Source organism: Microcaecilia unicolor, chromosome 11, assembly GCF_901765095.1.
Source record: "Microcaecilia unicolor chromosome 11, aMicUni1.1, whole genome shotgun sequence".
Taxonomy (NCBI): Eukaryota; Metazoa; Chordata; class Amphibia; order Gymnophiona; family Siphonopidae; genus Microcaecilia; species Microcaecilia unicolor.
The window spans coordinates 73656234-73679456 of record NC_044041.1 but is presented as its reverse complement, the minus strand read 5'-3'; the positions used below and the strand labels follow the sequence as shown (position 1 = coordinate 73679456).

The following is a 23223-nucleotide window of genomic DNA, read 5'->3' as shown; positions in this document are numbered from 1 at the left end:
GCAGGTCCCTGTTACTGAATTATCCTCCATAAGCCAAAACACCATTTGATCATCTATCAACCTCTCCTGCCCCACTTTCCTTTTCAAACTATTACTGGGATGCTTTTTATGATTCACTCATATTTTCTGGTATATTGACATTTCTTGGTTCATTCTATTCTGACCTGAGGAAGGGGTGCTAGCCCCCAAAAGCTAGTGAAGAAATGTATTAAGTTAGTCCAATGAAAATATATTGTTTTTTTTAATATTTGTTTTGCTTTGTTTTTATATTAAATGTTAAATGATGCTGGTACCTCCATCCCTCAGGCTGCCAGAAGGGCAAAAATTGAATTAAATATGAAGAAATATCTTGAACAAGGAAAACTGAGATGGTATCAGATCTCTGCATGGCAGTGGCACTGTGCAAGTACTTTCATTAGCTCCCACAGGGGAAGAATCCTCTTCCTTCTCTTCCCCTAGGCTGCTGGTTGCTTGGCAGTTTCCTGCTGGGTCTGGCATCCTGATTCCAATAAGGCTGACATAATGCACAGAGAATCAGGTACAGGACTGTCTGCATGCTACATACATCTTGTACAGTGAAATGAGGCCAGGATGCTCCTTCCTTAGCTTCTGTCATCAGACAGTGTAGGAAAATCCAGACCACCACTGCATGGGGTTTGCTAACTTTCTCATAACACCAGCTGGTAAAGAAAAACACCCCAGGCTTGGTATTCTGTTGAAACTGCATAGGTAATTTCTACAAGAAATAAATTATAACCAGCACATTCTTTAGCAGGACCTTGAAGTTATCAGGTACACGTAAGCAGTGGGAAGATTATATGTGTATAATCTGTGGGAGCTGATGGAAGCACCTGCACAGTGCCACTGCCATGCAGAGACCTGATACCATCTTACTTTTCCTTGTTCAAGATATTTCTTCATATTTAATTCAATTTTTGCCCTTCTGGAAGCCTGAGGGATGGAGATACCAACATCATTTAACATTTAATATGAAAACAAAACAAATATATAAAACAATATATTTTCATCAGACTACCTTAATGCATTTCTTCAGTAGCTTTTGGGAGCTAAGACTGGAAGGAGAGAGATTTTGCCTTACTTATCAGATGTTAGTTCTAATTGATGACTGTCACTGGGTCTACATTCCACATAAGAAGCAACAGCTGCAGGGAGACAGTCAAAGGACTGAGGAGGAAAGAAGGCCATGAGGAAACCATCAGGAGGCAAGGAAGACAGACGGGACCCAGTAAGGGAAGACAGGGGCAGTAGGGAATGAAGATAGCTAAGATACTAGGAGGAGAAAGAAGCCAACCAACCAACCAGAAGACTAAGGGGAAAAGAGGTAGTGAGGGCACCATCAGGGGGCAAGGGAGACAGACGGGACCCAGGAAGGGAAGAGGGAGGCAGTAGGAAAGAGAGATAGCCAGGAGACTAGGAAGAGAAGGGAACCAACCAAAACACTAAGGAAAAAAGAGGTTGTGAGGACATCATCAGGGAGCAATAGAGACAGGCAGGACCCAGGAAGAGAAGACAGAGGCAGTGGCAGGGGCGTAGCCAGACCTTGGTGGGAGGGAGGTCCAGAGCCCAAGGTAGGGGGGCACATTTTAGCCCGCCGACCCCCCTGCCACTTTTGACCCCCCCCCCCGTCACTGCCACCACCCCTCCCCTGCCACTTTCGACCCCCCCTCCCATCGCTGCCACCGCCACCAACAACCCCAACCTTTCCCTGTCATCGCCGCCGCCGCCAGGTACCTTTCTGGCGGGGGTCCTCAACCCCCACCAGCTGAAGTCTTCTTCAGCATCAGTCTCAGGTGCGTTTGCTGATCTGTTTCTGTGAGTCCTGAATCCTGACGTCCTGCATGCATGTCCTGCATATTACGTGCACGCAGGATGTCAGGACTCACAGAAACAGATCAGCGAACATGTTGGAGACCAGCGCTGAAGAAAACTTCAGCTGGCGGGAGTTGGGGACCCCCGCCAGCAAAGGTACCTGGCGGCGGCGGAAAGGGTCAGCGGTGGCGGGAGTCGAAAATGGCAGGGGAGGGTCGGTGGCGGGGGGGGGGGGTCGAAAGTAGAGGGGGCCAGGGCTAAATCTGTGGGGGCCGATGCCCCCGTGGCCTCACCTAGCTATGCCCCTGGGCAGTAGAGAAGAGAGATATCCAGGATCTAGGAGGAGAAAGAAACTAGGGGAAAAGGTAGTAAGGACACCATCAGAGGGCAAGAGAGACACTCAGGACATATGAAGGGGGAGGGAGGGGAAGGGAAGGAGCCAGAAGACTAAGAAAACAGAAAAATGGGCTGGGGGGGGGGGCTTTAAAGAGTTCTGGGAGTTGGAGTTCCAAAGAAAGGCTGGAACAACACTAAGATTGGCAACTGGTTTCATATTTGCCCATCAAGTTTGGTCCAGTCCCATGCTGGTCTAGGTTTACTCAGGGCCAGCTTAACCATTAGGCAAACTAGGCAGATGTCTAGGGCAGCAGATTTTTGGAGTGGCACAAAGCAGCTGTCATCAAAGAATAGATCTTAACAGCCACACAAGCTCAAAGAACCATCAGCCCATAGCTGCATGCACAGGAAAGATTTTTTACTTTTACCGAAGTAATAATTTCACCAATTTTTACTACGTTTACTCAGTTACATCTAATGCTTGTAGTTAAAACTAAAAAGTAAAAGTGGACAAGACATAAATGATGATTGCTTGGTAAACTAAATGAAACAGCAAAACCTGGAACAGAATTTTGCCATGCAAATAGTGGATCATCTCATCTTAAATTTTGCTGTTCAGTAAATTTAGCCTATGAGAACAGTGGAGTTGCCTTTGTTTGTTGAATTGGTTATTGGTCTCCAGCCAAACTGATGAGTTGGGTCACTTTGAAACAAAGATGAAGCTAAAGCTGGTTGTAAATCTTGGTGAACAGATATATGTCTCTACCACAACAGACTGCTGGTCATCCCATGGGAAATTTTACATTGGGATGTCCACTGTACTGATAGAGTCTTTAGAGAAGAAGTCTGCTTATCTTGCTTTAAGACTGGAAGGTTCCTACACATTTAATGTTCTTCCATCAGTTCTTGTACCTGATGGAGGAAAGCAAGACCCACACTCAAAGCAACCTTGAAAGTAGGAAGTCAGGGTATGATAACAGAATGTCTAAAGGGAAACATACGGGCTGACACAAGAATGTGGGGAGCAAGACAGTTGAACAATGGGCACAGACTGCCAGAAATTCAGCGCTATTTAACCAGCCAGAATGGCTGCTGACCAGTTAAATAGTGCTTAACCGGCTATCTGCCAATATTCAGCAGGGGATAACTGGTTATTCCTCGCTAAATATCCCCGGTTAGCAGCTAGCAGCTAGCTGGATATATAGCATGATATAACCGGTTATCTGCTGATTTTTAAACTGGGTTTAGCGGTCACATTTGGCCGCGTCAAACTGGAATATCTATGGCCGGTTTGAAGATAACCAGCTAAGTCTGATTATCGACTTAGCTAGTTATCTTCAAACCGGTCAAAAGTAAATCAGATATTCAATGCTGGTCACTGGAAATGGCCTGGTATTGAATTTCTGGGCTGAGCACCAACCGCTGGAGTTAACCAGTCTAACTCCCGTGGTCTGAATTTCAGCCCCAGAAAGCTTTTCCCTGAAGGAGTTTAGGCAGTAATCTGAACAAAGCCAGATTTAAACCCAGCAAAGGCCAGGAGGAAAACTTTTCTATTATAGTTTTACTCTGTAAATAAGCCCAGATTTCATTAGCCTATGTGCTTGCTGGGCTGTATTCTATCAAAAGGGTGCTTATTTAAGTTCAAGGTGAGAACAAGCTTAAGTCAAGTTGCAGCCCTAAGCAAAAATCAACAGCCCTTTGGCAGAGGAATGCCACACATTAAAAAGGGTAGAAGGAAGGTCAAAGGACTGCTGGCACGATTAAATGGAGAGGTGAAGGAGGCCATTATAGTTAAAATGATACCAAGCAATACCACTGAGTACACAAACATCCTTGAATGCTTAGACCCGAAACCTGGGGAATATCCAGCCGATTGATCATGGACCAACTTTGACTTGATTTCAGTAGACGAACTCACACACTGGCTCGGAAAATACGCCAAATCCCAATGCAAACTTGACATCTGCCCTACTAGCCTATTAAAAGCCGCCCCCAAACAATTCAAAAATGACCTCACGAACCAAATAAATTACAGACTCCTAAATGGTCTCTTCCCTACGGACAAAGGAAATATCCTTCTCACTCCTCTGCCAAAAGATGCCAAGAAAAGCACAATGGACCTACCAAACTACCGACCAGTTGCTTCCATCCCGCTCATAACAAAACTGATGGAGGGCATAGTGACGAAACAACTCACGGAATACCTAACCAAACACTCAATTCTACATGAGTCTCAATCAGGATTTAGATCAAATCATTGTACTGAAACTGTACTTGTGTCTGCAATGAATTCATTCAAAAAAAACAATTGCAACCGGTAAGAACATACTCGTACTACAATTTGACATGTCTAGTGCTTTTGACATGGTAGACCATGGAATATTACTACACCTGTTAGAATACTTTGGAATCGGAGGCCCAGTTCTCAAATGGTTCAAAGGATTCCTCACCACCAGATCCTACCAAGTAACAATGAACAATGACAGATCACCACCCTGGACACCGGAATGTGGAGTTCCTCAGGGATCCCCCCTTTCGCCAACTGTTTTCAACCTGATGATGATACCACTAGCCAAACTACTAGCCAATCAGAACCTTAACCCCTACATATATGCGGACGATGTCACGATCTACATCCCGTTCAAAAGTAACCTAAACGAAATAACCAACGAGATCAATCAGAGCCTCCAAATCATGCACTCTTGGGCGGACTCATTCCAGTTAAAACTGAATGCAGAAAAAACTCAATGTCTAGTTCTCACTTCCCAATACAACACAATCAACTACCCTACCATAACCACACCTTACTGCACACTCCCTATCTCAGAAAATCTGAAAATTCTTGGAGTCACTATTGATCGAAACCTCACACTTGATACCCATGTGAAGAACACAACGAAAAAAATGTTCTACTCAATGTGGAAACTCAAAAGAATAAAACCTTCTTTCCCAAGAAATATCTTCCGCACCCTAGTACAGTCACTATTGATAAGTCACCTGGACTACTGCAACGCCCTGTACGCAGGTTGTAAAGAAAATACCATCAAAAAACTCCAAACAGCCCAGAATACCGCAGCCCGACTCATCTTTGGAAAAACCAAATACGAAAGTGCGAAGCCCCTAAGAGAAAAACTACACTGGCTCCCGCTCAAGGAACGAATTGAGTTCAAGATCTGCACGACCGTACACAAAATCATTCACGCAGAGGCCCCACTCTACATGCTAAACTTAGTGGACTCACTGCCCAGAAACGCCAGAAGATCAGCCCGCAAATTCCTCCATTTGAACTTCCCCAGCTGTAAAGGAATTAAATACAAACAGGCATTCACTACTACCTTTGCGTACAAAAGCACACAGATATGGAACACACTCCCCATGGCCCTGAAAACCATGGACAACTTAACTAGTTTTCGCAAATCTTTGAAGACACATCTCTTCAACAAGGCCTACAAAAGACATCCTTAATGAATCAAATCACTCCTTAAATCACCCCAGTGCTTTAAAACACCTCTCACACGACCTTACCTAACACCTTTCCATCTAGATCCTCATTTACCCTCAACTTATTACCGACTGTATCTAAGACTATGTAATGACTATATCATATTAACACCCTGTAAGCCACATTGAGCCTGCAAAAAGGTGGGATAATGTGGGGTACAAATGCAATAAATAAATAAATAAATAAAAAGAACATCCTTCAGAAAATGGATCCAAATGAAGATTGTAGTACACAGTATAAAGAACAGCAAGTTAGATGCAAAACACACAGAATAAAAACTTTTAAAAGTACATTAGAAGCAAGAAGCTGGTAGGAGAATATGTTGGGCCATTAGATCATTGAGGAGTAAAAGGGGCACTCAGGGAGGACAAAGCCATAGCAGAAAGACAAAATGAATTCTTTGCTTTGGTCTTCACAGAAGAAGTTGTGGCAGAGATACCCACGCCAGAAATAGGTGATGAGTGTAAGGAATAGAAACAAATCTCTATTAACCTGGAAGATGCAATAGGGCACACTGACAAACTAAAGAATAGAAAATCACCTGGACCGGATAATAATTGCAGATCTATTATTACCAAGTTATAACCTACCTTTAAAACCAAGTGTGGTACCTGCAGTTTGGAGAGTGGCCAACATAACACCAGTTTTTAAAATGGGTTCCAGAGGTGATCTGGGTAACTATATAGACTGCCAAAACTGACACTGGTATCAGGCAAAAAGGTAGAGACTATTATAAAGAACAAAATTACTGAACATATACATAGGCAGGCTTAATGAGTCAAAGTCAACATAGATTTAGCCAAGGGAAATCTTGCCTCACCAATCTGCTACATTTTTTGAAGGTATGAATAAACGTGTGGATTAAGGTGAGCTGGTTGATATTGTGTATCTTGATTTTCAGAAAACTTTTGATGAATTACCTCATGAGAGATTCCTGAGGAAATTAAGAAGTCATGGGATAGAATACAATATTCTATTTTGGATTGTGAACTGCTTAAAAGATATAAAACACAGAATAGGCTTAAAAGTTCAATATTCTCAATGGAGAAGGGTGAACAGTGGGGTTCCCCAAGGATCTGTGCTAGGACTGCTGCTTTTAAACATATTTATACATAACCAAAAAACAGGAATAATAAGTGAGGTCATCAAATTTGTTGATGACACAAAATGATACAAACGTTTTAAATCTCAAGAGAATTTTGAGAAATTGCAAGAAGTCCTTACAAGACTGGTAGACTGGGCAACCAAATAGCAGATTAAATTTAATGTGTACAACTGCAAAGTAAGGTACACAGGGTAAAGGATTTAGGTATCATTGTTGATGATACATTGAAATTTCTGCTTGGTGTGCACCTCAGATATTGTGTACAGTTCCAGTCACCACATCTCAAAAAAGATATTAGGGAATTAGAAAGATACAGAAAAGGCTGACCAAAATGATAAAGGAGATGAAGTGATTCCCATATGATGAAAGGCTAAAGAGGTTAGGGCTCTTCAGCCTGGAGAAGAGATAGCTAAGGGGAGATACGATAGAGGTCTATAAAATCCTAAGTGGAGTGGAATGAGTAGATGTGAATCACTTGTCTACTTTTCCCAAAAGTACAAGGACTAGGGGGCATGCAAGAAAGTTACATAGAGGCTCATTTTCAAAAGAGAAAAATGTCCAAAAAGTGACATAAGTCTGCATTTGGACGTTTATCTCACAAAGACGTCCAAATCAGTATTTTCGAAACCTATTTTTAGATGTCTTTCTCTGAAGTCCATCAGAAAAATGTCTAAATCTCAAGGGGGCATGCCAGGGGCATGTTCAAGGCGGGACTTGGGCGTTCCTAAGACTTAGACGTCTTTCAGTCATAATGGAACAAAATAAAAATGTCCAAGACTAAAACTTAGATGTTTTGAGCTAGACCTGTTTTTATAAACAAATAGCTGCTGTGGGAATTGAACCCACTTCCCCAGGATCAAATTCTGCTGCACTAACCACTAGGCTACTCTTCTACTCCACACAAGAGGTGCCCCAAGTGACCAGATGACCACTGGAGGGAATCGGAGATTACCTCCCCTTACTCCCCCAAATCACAAAACATTTTTCCAAACGGCATTTTCAAAAGGAAAAAATAGCCTTTTTTTTTTTGTAGAAAATGACTTTCCTGTTCTGATTTTGGACGTTTTACAAAAACACATCCAAATTCAGACTTAGATGTCATATGCAAAAATGTCCCTTGTGCATTTGACTTGCCCAAAGTCACAAGGACCAACAGTGGGACTTGAGCCAGTGTTGCCAGGATGAAAGCCTGCTGCACTAGCCATTAACCACTGGCTTTGTTTTGGATGTCTTGCATTTGGGTGTCTTTTGTTTGAAAATGGACCAAAAAAAAGGACATTCAAATCACCCATAGCATTTTCAAACACAAAAGGTAGACGTCTATCTTTTTCGAAAATGACCTTTCCTGTTCAGAATTTGGACATTTTTGTAAAATGTCCAAATTCTGATTAGACGTTCTATCGAAAATGCCCCTCTATGTGGTACATTTAGAGAGGCATTTCAGAAAGGACATTCAAATTGAAATTAGACATTCAGGTGTGTATCAGCCTTATTTTCGAAAGTGATGGGCGCCCAGATTTTGACCCAAATCGGGAGATAGGTGCCCATCTTGCAAATGCGCCCAAATCAGTATAACCGAAAGTCGATTTTGGGTGTCTTCAACTGCACTCCATCGCGGGAACGAACAAAGTTGATGGGGGCATGTCAGAGGCGTGGTGAAGGTGGGACTGGGACGTGTTTATCGGCCGAGGAGAGATGGGCGCCTTTGGCCGATAATTGAAAAAAAGGCGTTTTTAGCGTGAATTTAGGTCACTTTTTTGGACCCTTTTTTTTTCATGAACAAGTTCCAAAAAAGTGCCCTAAATGACTAGATGACCACAGGAGGGAGTCGGGGATGACCACCCCTGACTCCCCCAGTGGTCACTAACCCCCTCCCACCAAACCCCCCCCAACTTTAACAACTTTGTTTTCCAGCCTGTATGCCAGCCTCAAATACCATACCCAGCTCCATTACAGCAGTATGCAGGCCCCTGGAGCAGTTGTTAGTGGGTGCAGTGGACTTCAGGCAGGTGGACCCAGGCCCACCCCCCCTACCTATTACACTTGTGGTGATAAATGGGAGCCCTCCCAACCGCCCCCAAAACCCACTGTACCCACATATAGATGCCCTCCTTCAGCCATAAGGGCTATGGTAATGGTGTAGAGTTGTGGGTAGTGGGTTTTGGGGGGGGGGATTTGAGGGGCTCAGCACCCAAAGGAAGGGAGCTATGGACTTCAGAGGTAGTTAACTTTTTTTAAAAATTGTTACAAGTGCCCCCTAGGGTGCCCGGTTGGTGTCCTGGCATGTGAGGGGGACCAGTGCACTACGAATCCTGGCCCCTCCCACAACCAAATGCCTTGGATTTGTTCGTTTTTGAGCTGGGCACCTTCGGTTTCCATTATCGCTGAAAAACGAAACCGCCCAGCTCAAATCCGCACAACTCCGATGCATTTGCCGGGCACAAACCGTATTATCGAAAAAAAAAGATGGGCGGCCATTTTTTTTCCAAAATACGGTCTGTCCCGCCCCTTCATGTACCCGTTCTCGGACATAGATGCCCATGGAGATGAGCGTTCGCGTTCGATTATGCCCCTCCACGTTTCCAGTTCTGCTACAATTTTAGAACAGGATTGACTGATGGAGAACTTCTTCTAAAATGCAGGGAGAAATGGACATTTATGCACTTGTTACATGCAGCATAAACATTCATTTTAGAAAAAAGAAATGTCTAAAATACCAATGGGTGAAAATGGGCACATAAACATTTATGTTCAGGCACGTAAAGGTTTATAACTTGGAACAGCAACATAAATGTTTATGTGCCTGAATATAAACCGTTTTCTTAGGCATTTTAGAATCATAAACATTTATGTTTTCTGAAGCTTTCATAAAGCCAGCATCCCCTGGTAGTTGGATTTCATGGAGTGTGGGGGGGAATCTCTCCTATTTCCTACAGTGGAGCTGCTTGATAGAAGCACTCTTCTAGGTACCCTACATTGATCTGTTAGGATGTAGATGTTCATTTCCATTCCAAAATGAGAAATACATTTTCATTTTTTTAGGCCTGTTCTATTCCTTGACATGATACAAAAACAGAAGAAACAAAGGGTATAGAAGGTAGAACAAACAGTGAAGAGGACTGAAAATAAAAGACGCTCCAGGTAAAAATTAAAAATTGAAAATTTATTGATTGATGAACACGACTCGACACAGCTGTGTTTCGGCCCAAAGGGCCTGCATCAGGAGTCTTGTGTGTCCTAGAATTCACTCGTTGTCTTCGTTGTTCGGTAGATGGTGTGGAAATGGAGCTGTTGCGTCTTTATGCCTCAATATGGAGTAATGCTCTCTGGAGTTTTTCAAATCTCGAGAATAAACCCGGAATACTCTGCATTGAGGCATAAAAACGCAACAGCTTCATCTCCACACCATCTACCGAACAACGAAGGCAGCGAGTGAATTCTAGGACACACAAGCCTCTATTCCTTGCCATAACATACCCAGACCACTCCTCCTTTCTATTTGCATATTCCTCAGTTTTAGATGTGTATAGCTCGGCTTTGTAAAATTGGAAATGTAGATGTTTTTGTAAGATAAACTTTTAAGTGCTGGTTTATGCACATCTAAAATGTGAAAGGTGCCTCTAAAATAAGCACCTGAAAGCAAATCAGAGAAAATAATTATTCACTCGACATATAATTAAGCTCAGAAATTTGTTGTCAAACAATGTGGTAAAAGCCGTAAGCATAGCAGGGTTTTAGAAAGCTTTGGACAAGTTTCTGGAAGAAAAGTCAATGAACTATTATTAAAATGGACTGGGGGAAAATCCACTGCTTATTCCTGAGATAAGCAGCAAGAAATCTATATACTCTTTTGGGATCCTGTGAGGTACTTGTGTGGCCTGAATTGACCATTGCTGGATACTGGGCTTGACTGACCTTTGCTCTATCCCAGTACAGCAATTCTTATGTACTTAAAAATGTCTGCCCAATTCTGTCATAGAGCCCAGTTGCTCTGGAGGAGTAGCCTAGTGGTTAGTACAGTGGGCTTTGATCCTGGAGAACTGAGTTTAATTCCCACTGCAGCTCCTTGTGATTCTGGGCAAGTCACTTAACCCTCCATTGCCCCTGGTACAAAATAAGGACCTGAATATATGTAAACCGCTTTGAATGTAGTTGCAAAAACCTCAGAAAGGTGATATATCAAGTTCCCTTTCCTTGATCCCTAGTTGTGGGGAAGTCAGAGACCAGTAAACATTGTCCTATTTGATCCTTAGTTCAGGGCAATGGGAATTCATGAGAATTAAATCATAAACAGCAGTTTGGTTTGGCATAGCACTTCAGAAGCTTATGTACAGCCACCTCCAAGGTGGGTGTCCCCCACAACTGATCCATGTGCAGACATTTTTCAGCAGCTCTTAGAGTGAACAGTTGGAGCAGATTGCAGAAATAAAGATCCTGAGCAATGAAGTGACCAGTGCAAGAGCCGTGACTGAAACCTAAGTGTTGTTCTGCTTTCTAGACTGAGTTGCGCCCTGGGGGAATTGCTATTGTGAGGATGGCTGGCTTTCTGCTGTCACATGATGGAAAACTACATTCTACCACTCTGGGCAATAATAACAGCCTTGTGTGCACCTGTTTCCTCTTCTACCAGTACCGGGGTCTGTTCCAGTGCTTTAGTCTGCCATTGTTTTTATTGTATTACTGAAAGGCTGACTCATCCCAGAGACACATTTGCAGCCCAGAGTATGAAAAGTGGAGCAAATACAGTCATGGCTATTACAACCAGGACTGCTGGCTCAAACTACTTCAGGACAGAAGAGGAAAACCAGGCTTCTCAGTGTGCTGATAAAGATTTTCGAAGTTTATACAGCAACAAGAACACCTCGGTATCTCAGTCCCACTGACTAGGCTAACCTCAACCAGTATATATGTTACACTATACTGAAGCAGGAAGTTTTGAAACTCCCCCACAGTGTGCTTTTTGCTTTGTATGACTTGAGCACAAATGGTTTTTTTTGGGGGGGGGGGGGGGGGGGGGGGGGTTAACTCCTGCGCTGTGGAACGGCCTATTGCAGGAACTAAAGATTGCACCTAATTATGTACACTTTCAACACCTGATAAAAAATACGGAGCCCAATACTCAGAAAATGCTGAGCTCCTAAATTTATGCTGCTAAGTTTGGGGCCTTTTTACTAAAGAACTACCGCCAGCCCAACGCAGCCTCCAGTGATAGTTCTGCCTCGAGCTTGCGCTATTTCCGGCACAACGAAAAATAGTTTCAGAATTTTTACCACGGTGCTAACCCAGCAGTAGTCAGGCAGCGCCAACGGGTGGCGGTAAGTGCTCCCAACTGTATGGCCATGTGGTAAGAGTAATCTTACTGCATGGGCATTTTTTTTTTTGGGGGGGGGGGGGGGTATTTTTACCCGCTGTGGGAAAAAGGGTCCGTGCACATGGGAAAAACGGCCCCCGCTGCTACTGCAGGGCCCTTTTTACTACAGCTTGATAAAAGGACCCCATAACCTCCTAAATCTCTGTCCTATTTTCAGCCACACTTAGGAGAATAACTTTTCAGTTGAAATTCATCTTAATTTAGGAGTTTAAAGGTTATGCTCATAAACTTAGGCCTGCCATTAGTTTGCCTACATTTATGAGCTTAATTTATGAGGCTTATACTTAAAATCAGTGCCAAGTTTCTAACTTCTTTTCCCTGTCCTAAATCTGCCCCTGTTAGCACCCAGTTTTTATGCTGCTACATTTAAGAGATTAGTGAAATTTTGGGCCTAGTATTCAGCTGGGGGCAATCAGTATTTTGCTGACCGCCACCAGCATTATCCCCAGAAATTCAATATCGGGCTATGTCCAGGCTCCAGCACTAAATTTCCGGTGAAAACATACTCAGTTAAGTGCGATATTCAACACTTAACTGGTTATGGCAAAATGCATAAAGATAGGACTGACTTTTATGTGGTCCTATTTATGCAGTTACCTTGGCTGGTTAAGTGCTGTCTATTGGCACTTAACTGGCCAAGTACTGACTCCACTCCCGGAACACCCCCAAAATATCCGTTTCTGCATTGGGAACTAACTGGCCATTTTCACTGGTATTATCAGGTTAAGTGCCAGGAGCCTCTAATGGCTGTTTAAATTGTTTTAAAGATTGGGCCCTTTGAGCTGAGTTGGTGCGACCTAGACAAACTGAGGGTTAGCTGGGCCCTGACTGGCGGCAGGCAAGTCACCCGGACTAGGCACAGGCCAGACAGAACTAGGCAGTAGGCTCAGCTGGAGCTGGAGACAAGGCTTGGCTGGAGCTGGAGACAAGGCTTGGTTGGAACTGAAGGCTTGGATGGAGCTGGAGGCTTGGCTGAAACTGGAGACAAAGTTGAGCTGGAACTGAAGTCTTAGCTGGAACTGGAGACATGACTAGAACAGAGGACAAGGCTGGAGCTGAAGACTCGGCAGGAACCGAAGACAAAGCTGGAACTGGAAACACAGCTGGAACTAAGAACAAAGCTGGAGCTGAAGACATGGCAGGAACTGAAGACAAGAGTCAAGGCAGGAGTCAGGACAAGAGTCAGGGCTTGAACCAGGCAGGAAACAGCACAAGTTGCAACACACACTAGGAACTACTAGGTGACGTGTTGCAAAAGCACTGGTAGGATGGCAGGAATTTCCTTTTATATACCCCCCTCCCCCCGAACATGAAATGATGCCTTCTGCAGATATTCGGTCTCTCCGCTGCTGGCCCTTTAAAGCTGGCCCCGATGTGCTCATGCGACCTGGAGGATGGGGTTAGAAGGAAGCGCCTTCCAGAGCTGGTGGGAGTGCTCTGGCATGCTGGGGGCCACGGTACAGGCGACCCAACGGAGAGCTGGCCAGAGATCCCAAAGAGTCCCGTGGAGGCCAGCTCCAATGCCTCTCATCGGTGATAAGGTAAGCCGGGATATGGCGGGAGTGGGCAAAGCTGCAGTCATGATAATACCTCCCTTCCAAGGGCCCTTGGAAGTACAGGTTTAGGCTGAGGGGAAAACATATGATGGAATCGTCTGAAGATCAGGGGAGCATGGACATGAATTGCTAGCTCACAAGAGTTCCCATCAGTACCATAGTCCTTCCTCACAACAAGGTGCTGGGGTCTGCCATGCACCTTCCTGGACTCAGGGATGTCCTGGACTGTGTATATAAGATCTGGGTCAATGGACATGGTACAAGGAGTAGAAAACTGAGGCAGACATCTAGGTAGATCTTTTGCCATGTTGTTGGCCACAGTCTGGATCTTTAATACAGAGAGCAGGTGGTCATTCTCCGAGGAGGCATCCAACCTGGTAGGAGGTCCATGGGACAGTCATAGTCCTGATGAGGAAGATGTACCTCAACTTGCTTTTGGGGGATTACATTGGCATAGGCAGCACAGGTCCAAGGCAGAGCAGCAGAGCTACCCAAATCAACAGTAGCTAGTGTAACAGCAGGCAACACGGAATCCAAACAACATTGGTGGTAGGTGGTCCCCCAGGTGGCAATTTTGCGTCTTTCCCAGTCTATAGTCAGGCTGTGTTTCTGTAGCCATGGTAAACCCAAGACAATGGGCTTCATGGATGTCTTGAGAACATAAAGAGCGAGGGCCTCCCTGTGGTCACCTATGCATAGGTGTAGGGGAACCGTCTGGGTTTTAAGATGTCTTCGAATATTTCCATATACTGAGGAGATTGTAATGGTCTTAGGTAAATCCTGGGTGGGAATTTTAAATTCCTGAATCAAAGCTTCATCTATGAAATTCCCACTGGCTCCAGAATCTAAGAAAACCATGATGCTTTTTTCCCCTTGATCTAAATCCAGCACTGCCAGAACTAGGAATTGACAAAGCTGGAACTGGAGACATGGCTGGAACTGAGGACAATGCTGGAGCTGAAGACATGACAGGAACTAAAGACAAAGTTGGGACTGGAGACATGGCTGGAACTGAGGACAAGGCTGGAGGTGAAGACACGGCAGGAACCAAAGACAAAGCTGGAACAGAGGACAAAGCTGGAGCTGAAGACATGGCAGGAATTGCAGACAAGAGTCAAGGCAGGAGTCGGGACAAGAGTCAGGGCTGAGTTGGGACAAGAGTCAGGACAAAGGAACTCGTAGGGAGGCAGGATCTTCCTTATATACAGCGCCCCCCCCCCCCCCCACTGAACAGGAAATTATGCTTTCTGCAGACATCCCGGTCTCCCCACTGCTGGTCCTTTAAAGCTGGCCCCGACCCGTGCACACGCACCTATGCGCACCCAGAACAGGGGGTCAGGAGGAAGCGGCCTGCTGAGCTGGCAGAAGCGCTCTGGCATGCTGGAAGCCGCAGCACGGGTGGCTCACCATCTTAGGGCCAGAGACCACAAAGAGACCCGTGGAGGCCAGCTCCAATGCCTCTCATCAGTGATAAGGTAAGCCGGTGTATGGAGGGAGCAGGCACGGCCGCGACAGCATCAAGTGAAGTTATTAGCAGCTTTGTGATTCTTTTATCTCTTGTTTTGTGATTCTAATTTTGTTCTGTACTCTATCAGTGTTATTTTTATTTATGCCACCTGTTAATTTAACTGTACTCCACTTTGTACACTCTGGAGAGTGAAAACACTGACCAGTTATAATTTTGACCCATTGCATGCATGGGAATGTAGTCCGATTTTTCAGAGGAAAAGCATGACTACATGAATAAAATAGGGCAAAATCAGAACTGGATCAGCCTGTTTAGCTTGCCTCATGTGAAGGTTAAACCCTTGCTACAAGCTACCAAATACCAATATAAACAGGACTCATATGCAACTCTCTTTCAAATATTACAGGTTTCGGGAAAGCCAGAGATTAATCTTATGTACAAACATAGGGGTCTTTTTACTAAGATCTGCTAACAGATTTAGCACACGGTAAATAATAAGATGCCCATAGGCATATAATGGGCTTCTTATCATTTAGCGCACGCTAAATCTATTAGCAGACCTTAATAAAAGGACCCCATAGTGAACAAGCAGTAAAAGAGTATATACATGGAGATATCAGCTGTCTCTAGGCCAGTGTTTCTTAACCCAGTCCTTGGGACACACCTAGCCAGTTTGATTTTCAGGATATCCACAAAGAACATGCGTGAGATAAATTTGCATGTACTACCTCCATTCTATGCAAATCTATCTCATGCATATTCATTCTGGATATCCTGAAAACACTGACTGGCTATTAAGTGTGTCCCAAGGAATGGAGAACCTCTGCTCCAGACCCTAATGAACAAGTGAACCAGCCTTCTTAACATGAGAAAATAGTAAAAACTGTAAGTTGAAAACACAAGTCCTAACCATTGTGTCTCTAATGACATGGAGCCAGGTCGACAGAAATCTCTTTCAAGTCTTGGCTCTGAATGATGCCCCTCACGCCAGCACTAAAGCTAGGAATAAGGAAGAAAGCATGGCCCAGCATTTCTCTGCCTGCCTGGAGCACCTCCATGGAAGTGGCCTCTCTCCATGCCCAAAGGTGTTAAATCCTCCCTAAACACCTGGCCTACGTATCCCTTCCACACCCACCCAGGGTTACCACCTCACTCATGTCAACCTGAAGACTCAGCTTTGCTCTACTGAGTTCCCTAAGAAAAGTATGACTAAATCCATTTTCAAGGGGAAGGGGGTGGGGTGGGGGGACAGCACTGAATTATCCTCTTTGGGTTGATCTTTCTGAAATGGCAACCCTACACCTTTCCATGACAGCAGCCGCAGCTAGTCCTAAATTCTGGCTTGGGATATGCAGCTTGGTGCAGACTCAAATCACTTCTGTGGATAAACAGGACTCACATTTTGTCCCTAGGAGCAGCACAGCACAGAGGAAGGAGAGGGGGAAACAGCAGATTAATGAATAAAACCAGCTTTGAGAGGAGAGTGATGTATACACCAGACAGTTATTTGCAACTTTGACACAAAACTCTCAAAGGCTTGTCACACATAGGCAAGTTAGTCCAATAAAAAGGTTTATCACCTACATCAGGTTTGTTGACCCTTTCCACTTTCACCCAGTACAATGTGACACCATCTCATACTGCCTTTGGCACAAGGTAGAAAGCTTTACAGAGAGGGATGATGGATGAGGAGGAGGGGAAGAGAAACTGAAGTACAACTTAAGGAGGAAACAAAGATAAGGAAAGAAAGCATGAGACATCAGATGTGTGCAGAATGTGGGATCACCTCCTAAGTAATGAGGCATGTTCATGACTCTGGGAGAGATCTGGAGAATGTGGGACGACCTGACAAATATGGGACACATCCATGCCTCTCAGAGAGACGTATACAGAATGTGAGGTCACCTCTCCAAAATAGGACACATTCATAATTTTGAAAGAGACATGTATAGAATGTGGGGACACCACCCAAAAATAGGACAAGTTCATAATTTTGGAGGAGATGTGTGCAGAATGTTGGAACACCTTCCAAAAATAAGATACATTCATAACTCGAGGGGGGGGGGGGATGTGTGCAGAAAGTGAGGCCACCTCCCAACAACAGGACATGTTCATAGCTCTGGAGGAGATGTGTGCAGAATGTCAAACACGAGTGAAGTTCATGATCTTGGGGGATATATGTGTGAAATGTGAGGCCACTGCCCAAATGCAGGACACATTTGTGACCCTAAAGGAGATGTTTGCAGAATGTGGGGCCATTTCCCAAAAATACAACACATTCAGAAATCTGGGGGAGACGTGTGCAGAATGTGGAGTGACCTTCCAATGGGACAAGTTCATAACTCTGGGGGAGATGTATGCAAAATGTTGGAACATCTCCCAAAAATAGATACATTCATAACTCTGGGGGAGACATGTGCAGGATGTGGGGCCACCTCCCAGGTATGAGACATAGCCATGACTCTGTGGGAAACTTGTGCAGAATGTGGGGTCATTCTGTACAAATGTGACACAGATCAATTGAACCTTTGAAAGATAGTCATACTTATATATTATATTTATTAGTGGATTTATTTCTTTCCAGTCTAAATTTGGTGATCTTTGAGACTTAACAATGACAAGCTGCCAGCCCTCACTCACTTGAGGTCCATTTTAATCAAAAGTTAAAACTCTGCACACTGAGTTCTGAAAAGGATGGCCAGCTGGTGCTTACCTCTCGCAGACCCGTACAGTCCAGGCTGCAATGATCCATGAGGAAATGCTGAAGACCAGCAGTACAGTGCCAGGACAGATGGTCATCAGAGTTTTCATGACAAAGCGCGTGTTAAAGTTAATCTTGTTCAGCGCCCCAATGCTGCGTGAAGAGGCATCGGTGAACAGCTTGCTGTGTAATAGCATGACTCGGCCTATCAGGTAGAGTCTCAAGAACATGGGGATGGAGAGGATAATGTCCACATCTGCATCCGCTACAGATGTGGTGTAAATGAAGGCCAGGCGGGCTGTCCATGTGAACAGGTAGTGCCCAGGAATTGGGTGAATGGCGCACACTATCAACTCCAAAGTGATGAAAAATATCCGTTGGTACGTCATGGCTATCCTCCAATCGTCCGCCCCATTGTCCACCATAAAGAGCTGAGGGTGGAGATAAAAGGTGACTAGCAAATCTTTTTGTTTTTTCTTTCCCAGCATGCACCACTTTTTTCCTCACACCTTCCCATACAGTAACATCTCTCATCCCTTTTCATAATGCACAGCTTCTTTCTTCACACTTTCCCATCATGTACCCCTTTAGTGGCACTCCTTTGCAGGGCTTAATTGGTAGACAAAAAGGAAATGGAACTGTAAAACCAGGTGAGTAAGGGTGAGCAAGCAGACTAAAAGCAGGGGCAAAAGAAGAGGGGCTGGATTAGGGAGCAGAGTGATTGTTCTCTGCTTTGCTTTGGGCTCATCCCCTCCGTTCCTCTTCCATGCAGGCTACCTGAAAGGGAGGGACCAGAACAGATCACTTCTACTACTCTGGAGTCTGAAAAGGTGGTGGAAGTGCATTCCACGCTGTTCCCCCCAGAAATTAAAGCCTGCTCTGTTGTATGCTAACATCTCATGTGCTGCCAGTGAGGGTGCCATGCAGCCTAGCCGGGAGGGGAAGACATCTTGACTGTAAGTGGAATACTGTTAGAAATACTTAGGGATGATATCTGGTTATAACCAGGATTGCATCATGTTTGACTGCATATATGATTGGCATGTTGGAGACTTGACAAACCATCATGGGTGACTGGGGCCCGCACAGAGTGACTGGCTCGGCTCTGATCGCTTTGTTGGGCAGACTGGATGGGCCATGTGGGTCTTTATCTGCCGTCATTTACTGTGTTACTGTAAATGCTGTTGAAAGTAGAGCTATGGCCACACTGAGACATGCTCTTTCTTTTTTCGTCAAGCATTTAATATATCTGAGGAAGGAGATGGAAGGATTTATTAAAGTTGCTGCAATTTGAGAAATACAAACTTTTATTTGGTGAGGGAATGCTCTTGAGTATGGGTTAGGTCTTTTCTGTTGTTCTATGTCGTTCTACTTCTTTTTACATTTTTAATTGTATTTTATATTGTTAACCGCCTGGATCTAGTAAAGCATGGCAGTATATAAAGATTCTTTTAATAAACATATCCCCCCCTGTTTACTAAAGCTTAGCTCAAGTTATCTGCAGCAGGGCCCATTTTATTCCTATGGGTCCTGCTGCAGATAACTCGAGTTAAGCTTTAGTAAACAACCCCATAATAATATATTAAATTAAGCTCAAACTGGTGAACGGGGAAGAGGCAGAAGGGAAAGAGTCTGCTATATTCCACACAAGTTTGAATCTCCAAGAGCAGGAACATTAGAAGATATTTCTACACCAAACAAAGGGTGGTGGATGCAGATGTTTATTGTCTTCCATCATAGTCTACATAGAGGGCCACAATAGGGAAAATACAAACACTGGGCAAGGAGTAGGGGTTCAACTTCCAATATGGCTAGGACAACTAACATGTAGCCGCCCCAATTACAACTGTCATATGAGATCCACAGCCACATTAGTCTTGCAAGGAGAACAGGGTAACCAGCATGAAGTGGCCATGACTAAACATTAAGAATGAGACTGGTTTTGTGATGGGAGTAGGGTGAAGGACATGTTTGGGGGGAGGGGGTGCTGGAGTTGGATTGACTGTTGGAAATCTGTCCAGAGTGGTAGATCATAAGTGAGGATGAGAACTGGGCAGTTGGGATGGGTTTCCCCATCATATGCTAGGAGACTTGGACTACTGGAACTCAGTGAAAACCATACTAGAAACATCAGCAGAATCCATTCAAATAGCATCCATCTGAAGTCCCAGATCTCTCAGTCCACCAAACCTGGCATTGAGAGAAAGTCATTTTAGCATGGCTGTGTGAAAGAGGGGCCTGGGATAGGGAGGTCAAGCCCAGCAGCTTGACATGGGAGTATGCTATTTCTATGTTACCCAATGGTGGTTAGTTCTCAGCTCCCCAGATTCACAGTTATTTTGTGTGGCAATGAAAAAATCTACTGAAGCAGTTACTGAGAAACACCAGCCATGGAACATATCAGCACTGATTCATGCATTAGGATTACTATTACCACTAGCTTAGTTTCCCGTGTGGCACTCATTGTCCCCATAATAATCAAATACCCCTTGTCACATCTATGGTCTTTGGCCATATGGTGCTATTGCTTTGGGTGAAGGTTCAGTAGTCAATGTGAAATAAGTTGATAGTTTTGGTTTAGCTTCTAAAACGCATTACAGTAAGGTACAAAGTACAGAAGTGCCTATGGATGGTCTTTATTCCCTGCATCATGTGATAGAGTGTAATGGAACATATAGAAGCACCTGGGGATGGTCTTTATTCCTTGTAGAAGGGACAGAAATGCTACAAGTTATCTTTTTCTATTGCTGTGCGCTATACATGAATTTAACATCTATTCAGTCACATGCTAACCCCTTCTCACCTGGATCTCTCTGGCATGGTACATAATGAGGAGGCCAAGCAGTATTACCGTTGAAAGGCTGATAAGGCATTTCAGTGCAAATGAATATGATGACTCCTGAGAAGGAGAAAGAAAGAGAGGCATGTGTGAGTTCATTTCTGTACAGTATCTGGAAATGTTATGTAATATACAGTATCTACGTGCCTAAGCGCTTGACAAGCATCCATTTCTGAAGCTGCAGTGCTTGCTGAACTTGATTCATTTTCATTCGATTGTGCCTCTAAAATGTAGGATATCCACAGCTCAGACAAGATCCCCCCCCCCCCCCCTTTCACTAGTGATCCAGGCCTAGAAATGGGATGTATAGGTAGAGAGAGAGACTGATGCTTCATCTCAGCATGAGTCTTCTGTAGCATGCAGTGTCCAGCCCATCAGAGAATTTGTGCTTGCCATATGGCTCTCTCTCTCTCTCCCACTCTCTCTCTCTCTCTCTGAGTGGAGCTCTCAATCAGTCTCTCATTCATTAACTCCCTCATCCTTTGTTCATCCCATACACAAATTATCTTAATGTTAACACTCAGAGATTCACTTGCTCACCTCCTCCACATATGAGCATCTGAACATATGAGATGAAAGACCTGCCAAGGTCAGCATGCCATTAGAAAGTTTACAGACAAGGCTGGCCCAACCGTTAGGCAAGAGTAGGTAGTTGCCTAGGGCAGCAGCTTCAGTGGGTTGCGAAGAGCAGTTGCAGTCATAGCAAAGCAATAGTCCTGACAGCCAGACAAACTCAAAAGAGCCAGCAGCCAGTACTTTCAAACACAGGGAGGGTGGGGATTTCCAAACAGTCCATTTACCCAGGTAAATGGCTTTTGGAAATTGCCCTCAATAGGTACAGACTAAATAAGATCTAATATTTACATGTATGATGGCATTCAGGTGATCATGACTGTTGAGTTCATCAAAATCTCAAGGGGTTGCCTTGGGGCACTGAAGTTAATTGAAGGGAGAGCAAGGTTAAAGATTTACGAAGGTCAATAATAACCCTTCAGTGGCCCTGTTTATGAATAACAAATGGGACTGGTTGAGGTAAACGGTAATAGATTGTTGTACTTATTGGCAACAGACTTTGTGCAAAAAAAATCCTACATGTTTCAATAAAATACTGACCAAGGGCCAAAGAGGTATCCAAGCAATACACTTTCTTAGCTTGACCCTGAATACCACAAGGTAAAAAGGGCCGAGACCAGACAGTGTTAGCTGTTGTATTATTTCATGACTGCTGAACTGGGACAACAGCTTCCTAAGCAGAACTAAACGGGGTTCCTGGTGCTTTCGTTTGCTACTTGATTCCCACCCCTCATTCCTTTGCTTGTCACTGGAGTCATTTTTCTATTTCTTCTAGAATCAGTGTCTGGTGCTGCCCCTGTTTTCCCTGGTCAATAACTCTTCCTAAAGAAGTTAGATGACAGTGCATTCATGTGACTCCCAAGCAATCATCAGAAGTAGCACTGAGCATCCACCAAGCCTATCTGTCTTTATCTCCAACAGAGACTCAGCAGCCCATAGTGCTTCGTACAGTATTAGGGGACAGTCTTTCCTGTGAACAGGACCCAGTACTGACTTACTATCTTGGCAGGGGGCCCCAGGACCAACACATGAAGGAAGTATGGGAGGCTGTTTGTACTGTTACAGAGTTAAACCTGCAGTTATTTTGAACAGTCTGCTAAATTTGTCTGTTTGTTGTGGTTTGTTAATTTATTCTAAGATTTTTATTGTGTTGTCATTTTAGATTTGTCTTTTATTATTATTTATTTTTAAGTTTGTATGTGATTTTATATTTTAAATTTAAATTGCCTAGAGCTAATGGAATGTTAGTTGACAAATAAGTGAAATAAATAAGTCTGGGGAAATTTTTCTGGGCGGTTCACTCATTGGTGATATCATGCTTATGTTGGAGCAGCGGATGCGGCCTCCTCAGCCTGGCTTCCCTGCTGATATGGATTCCTTCCTGGGCGAAGCCCCACCCAAGCTGGCTGCTGGCAAATCTTGGGCAGGGGTTGAAGTCACAAACCTGGAGACACCAGAAAAACTGTGGCAACAGCCTCTTTCTGTTACTGGGAAGGCTGAGATGCGAAAGAAGGACAAGAGAGCAGCAGATGATTCCCAGCAAACACAGTTGCCTTCTGAAGTTCTTTGTTTACGTGACTCATTTAAAACCTATGCTGAAGCCAAAAATTATAACGTTAGAAACGAAGGACTAAATTCTCTAAATGACCCCGAAAGATCGGCTCCGATAAAAATACCGCGTAGTGCTATTCTATAAATGGCGCTCAAAGTTAGATGCCATTTATAGAATGGTGCTTTTAGTGTCGGGCTCTGCTTTTATACCAGTTGAATCATGGTGTAAATCCTTGCGCCTAAATTAGGCACAGATCTCCCTTATTCTATAACAAGACACATAAATTGCGAGAACGCCCCTGATCCGCCCATGACCCTCCCATGGCCACACCCCCTTTTTGACTCACGCAGAGAACCCAGTGCCTCATTTTGCATGCATAAATCCAAATTA

The 23223-nt window shown here is 44.2% G+C and overlaps 1 protein-coding gene across 1 annotated transcript in view; it reads right to left on the bottom strand.

Annotated features, from left to right (window-relative positions):
* KCNN1 (potassium calcium-activated channel subfamily N member 1) overlaps positions 1-23223 on the bottom strand; it is a 107330-nt gene that overhangs the window by 39115 nt on the left and 44992 nt on the right. The window contains exons 4-5 of the mRNA XM_030218710.1: positions 20673-20768; positions 17882-18300 (exon numbers count right to left, since the gene is read on the bottom strand). Of these exons, the coding sequence (XP_030074570.1) occupies positions 17882-18300; positions 20673-20768 (515 nt within the window). The remainder of the gene's footprint in view (positions 1-17881; positions 18301-20672; positions 20769-23223) is intronic.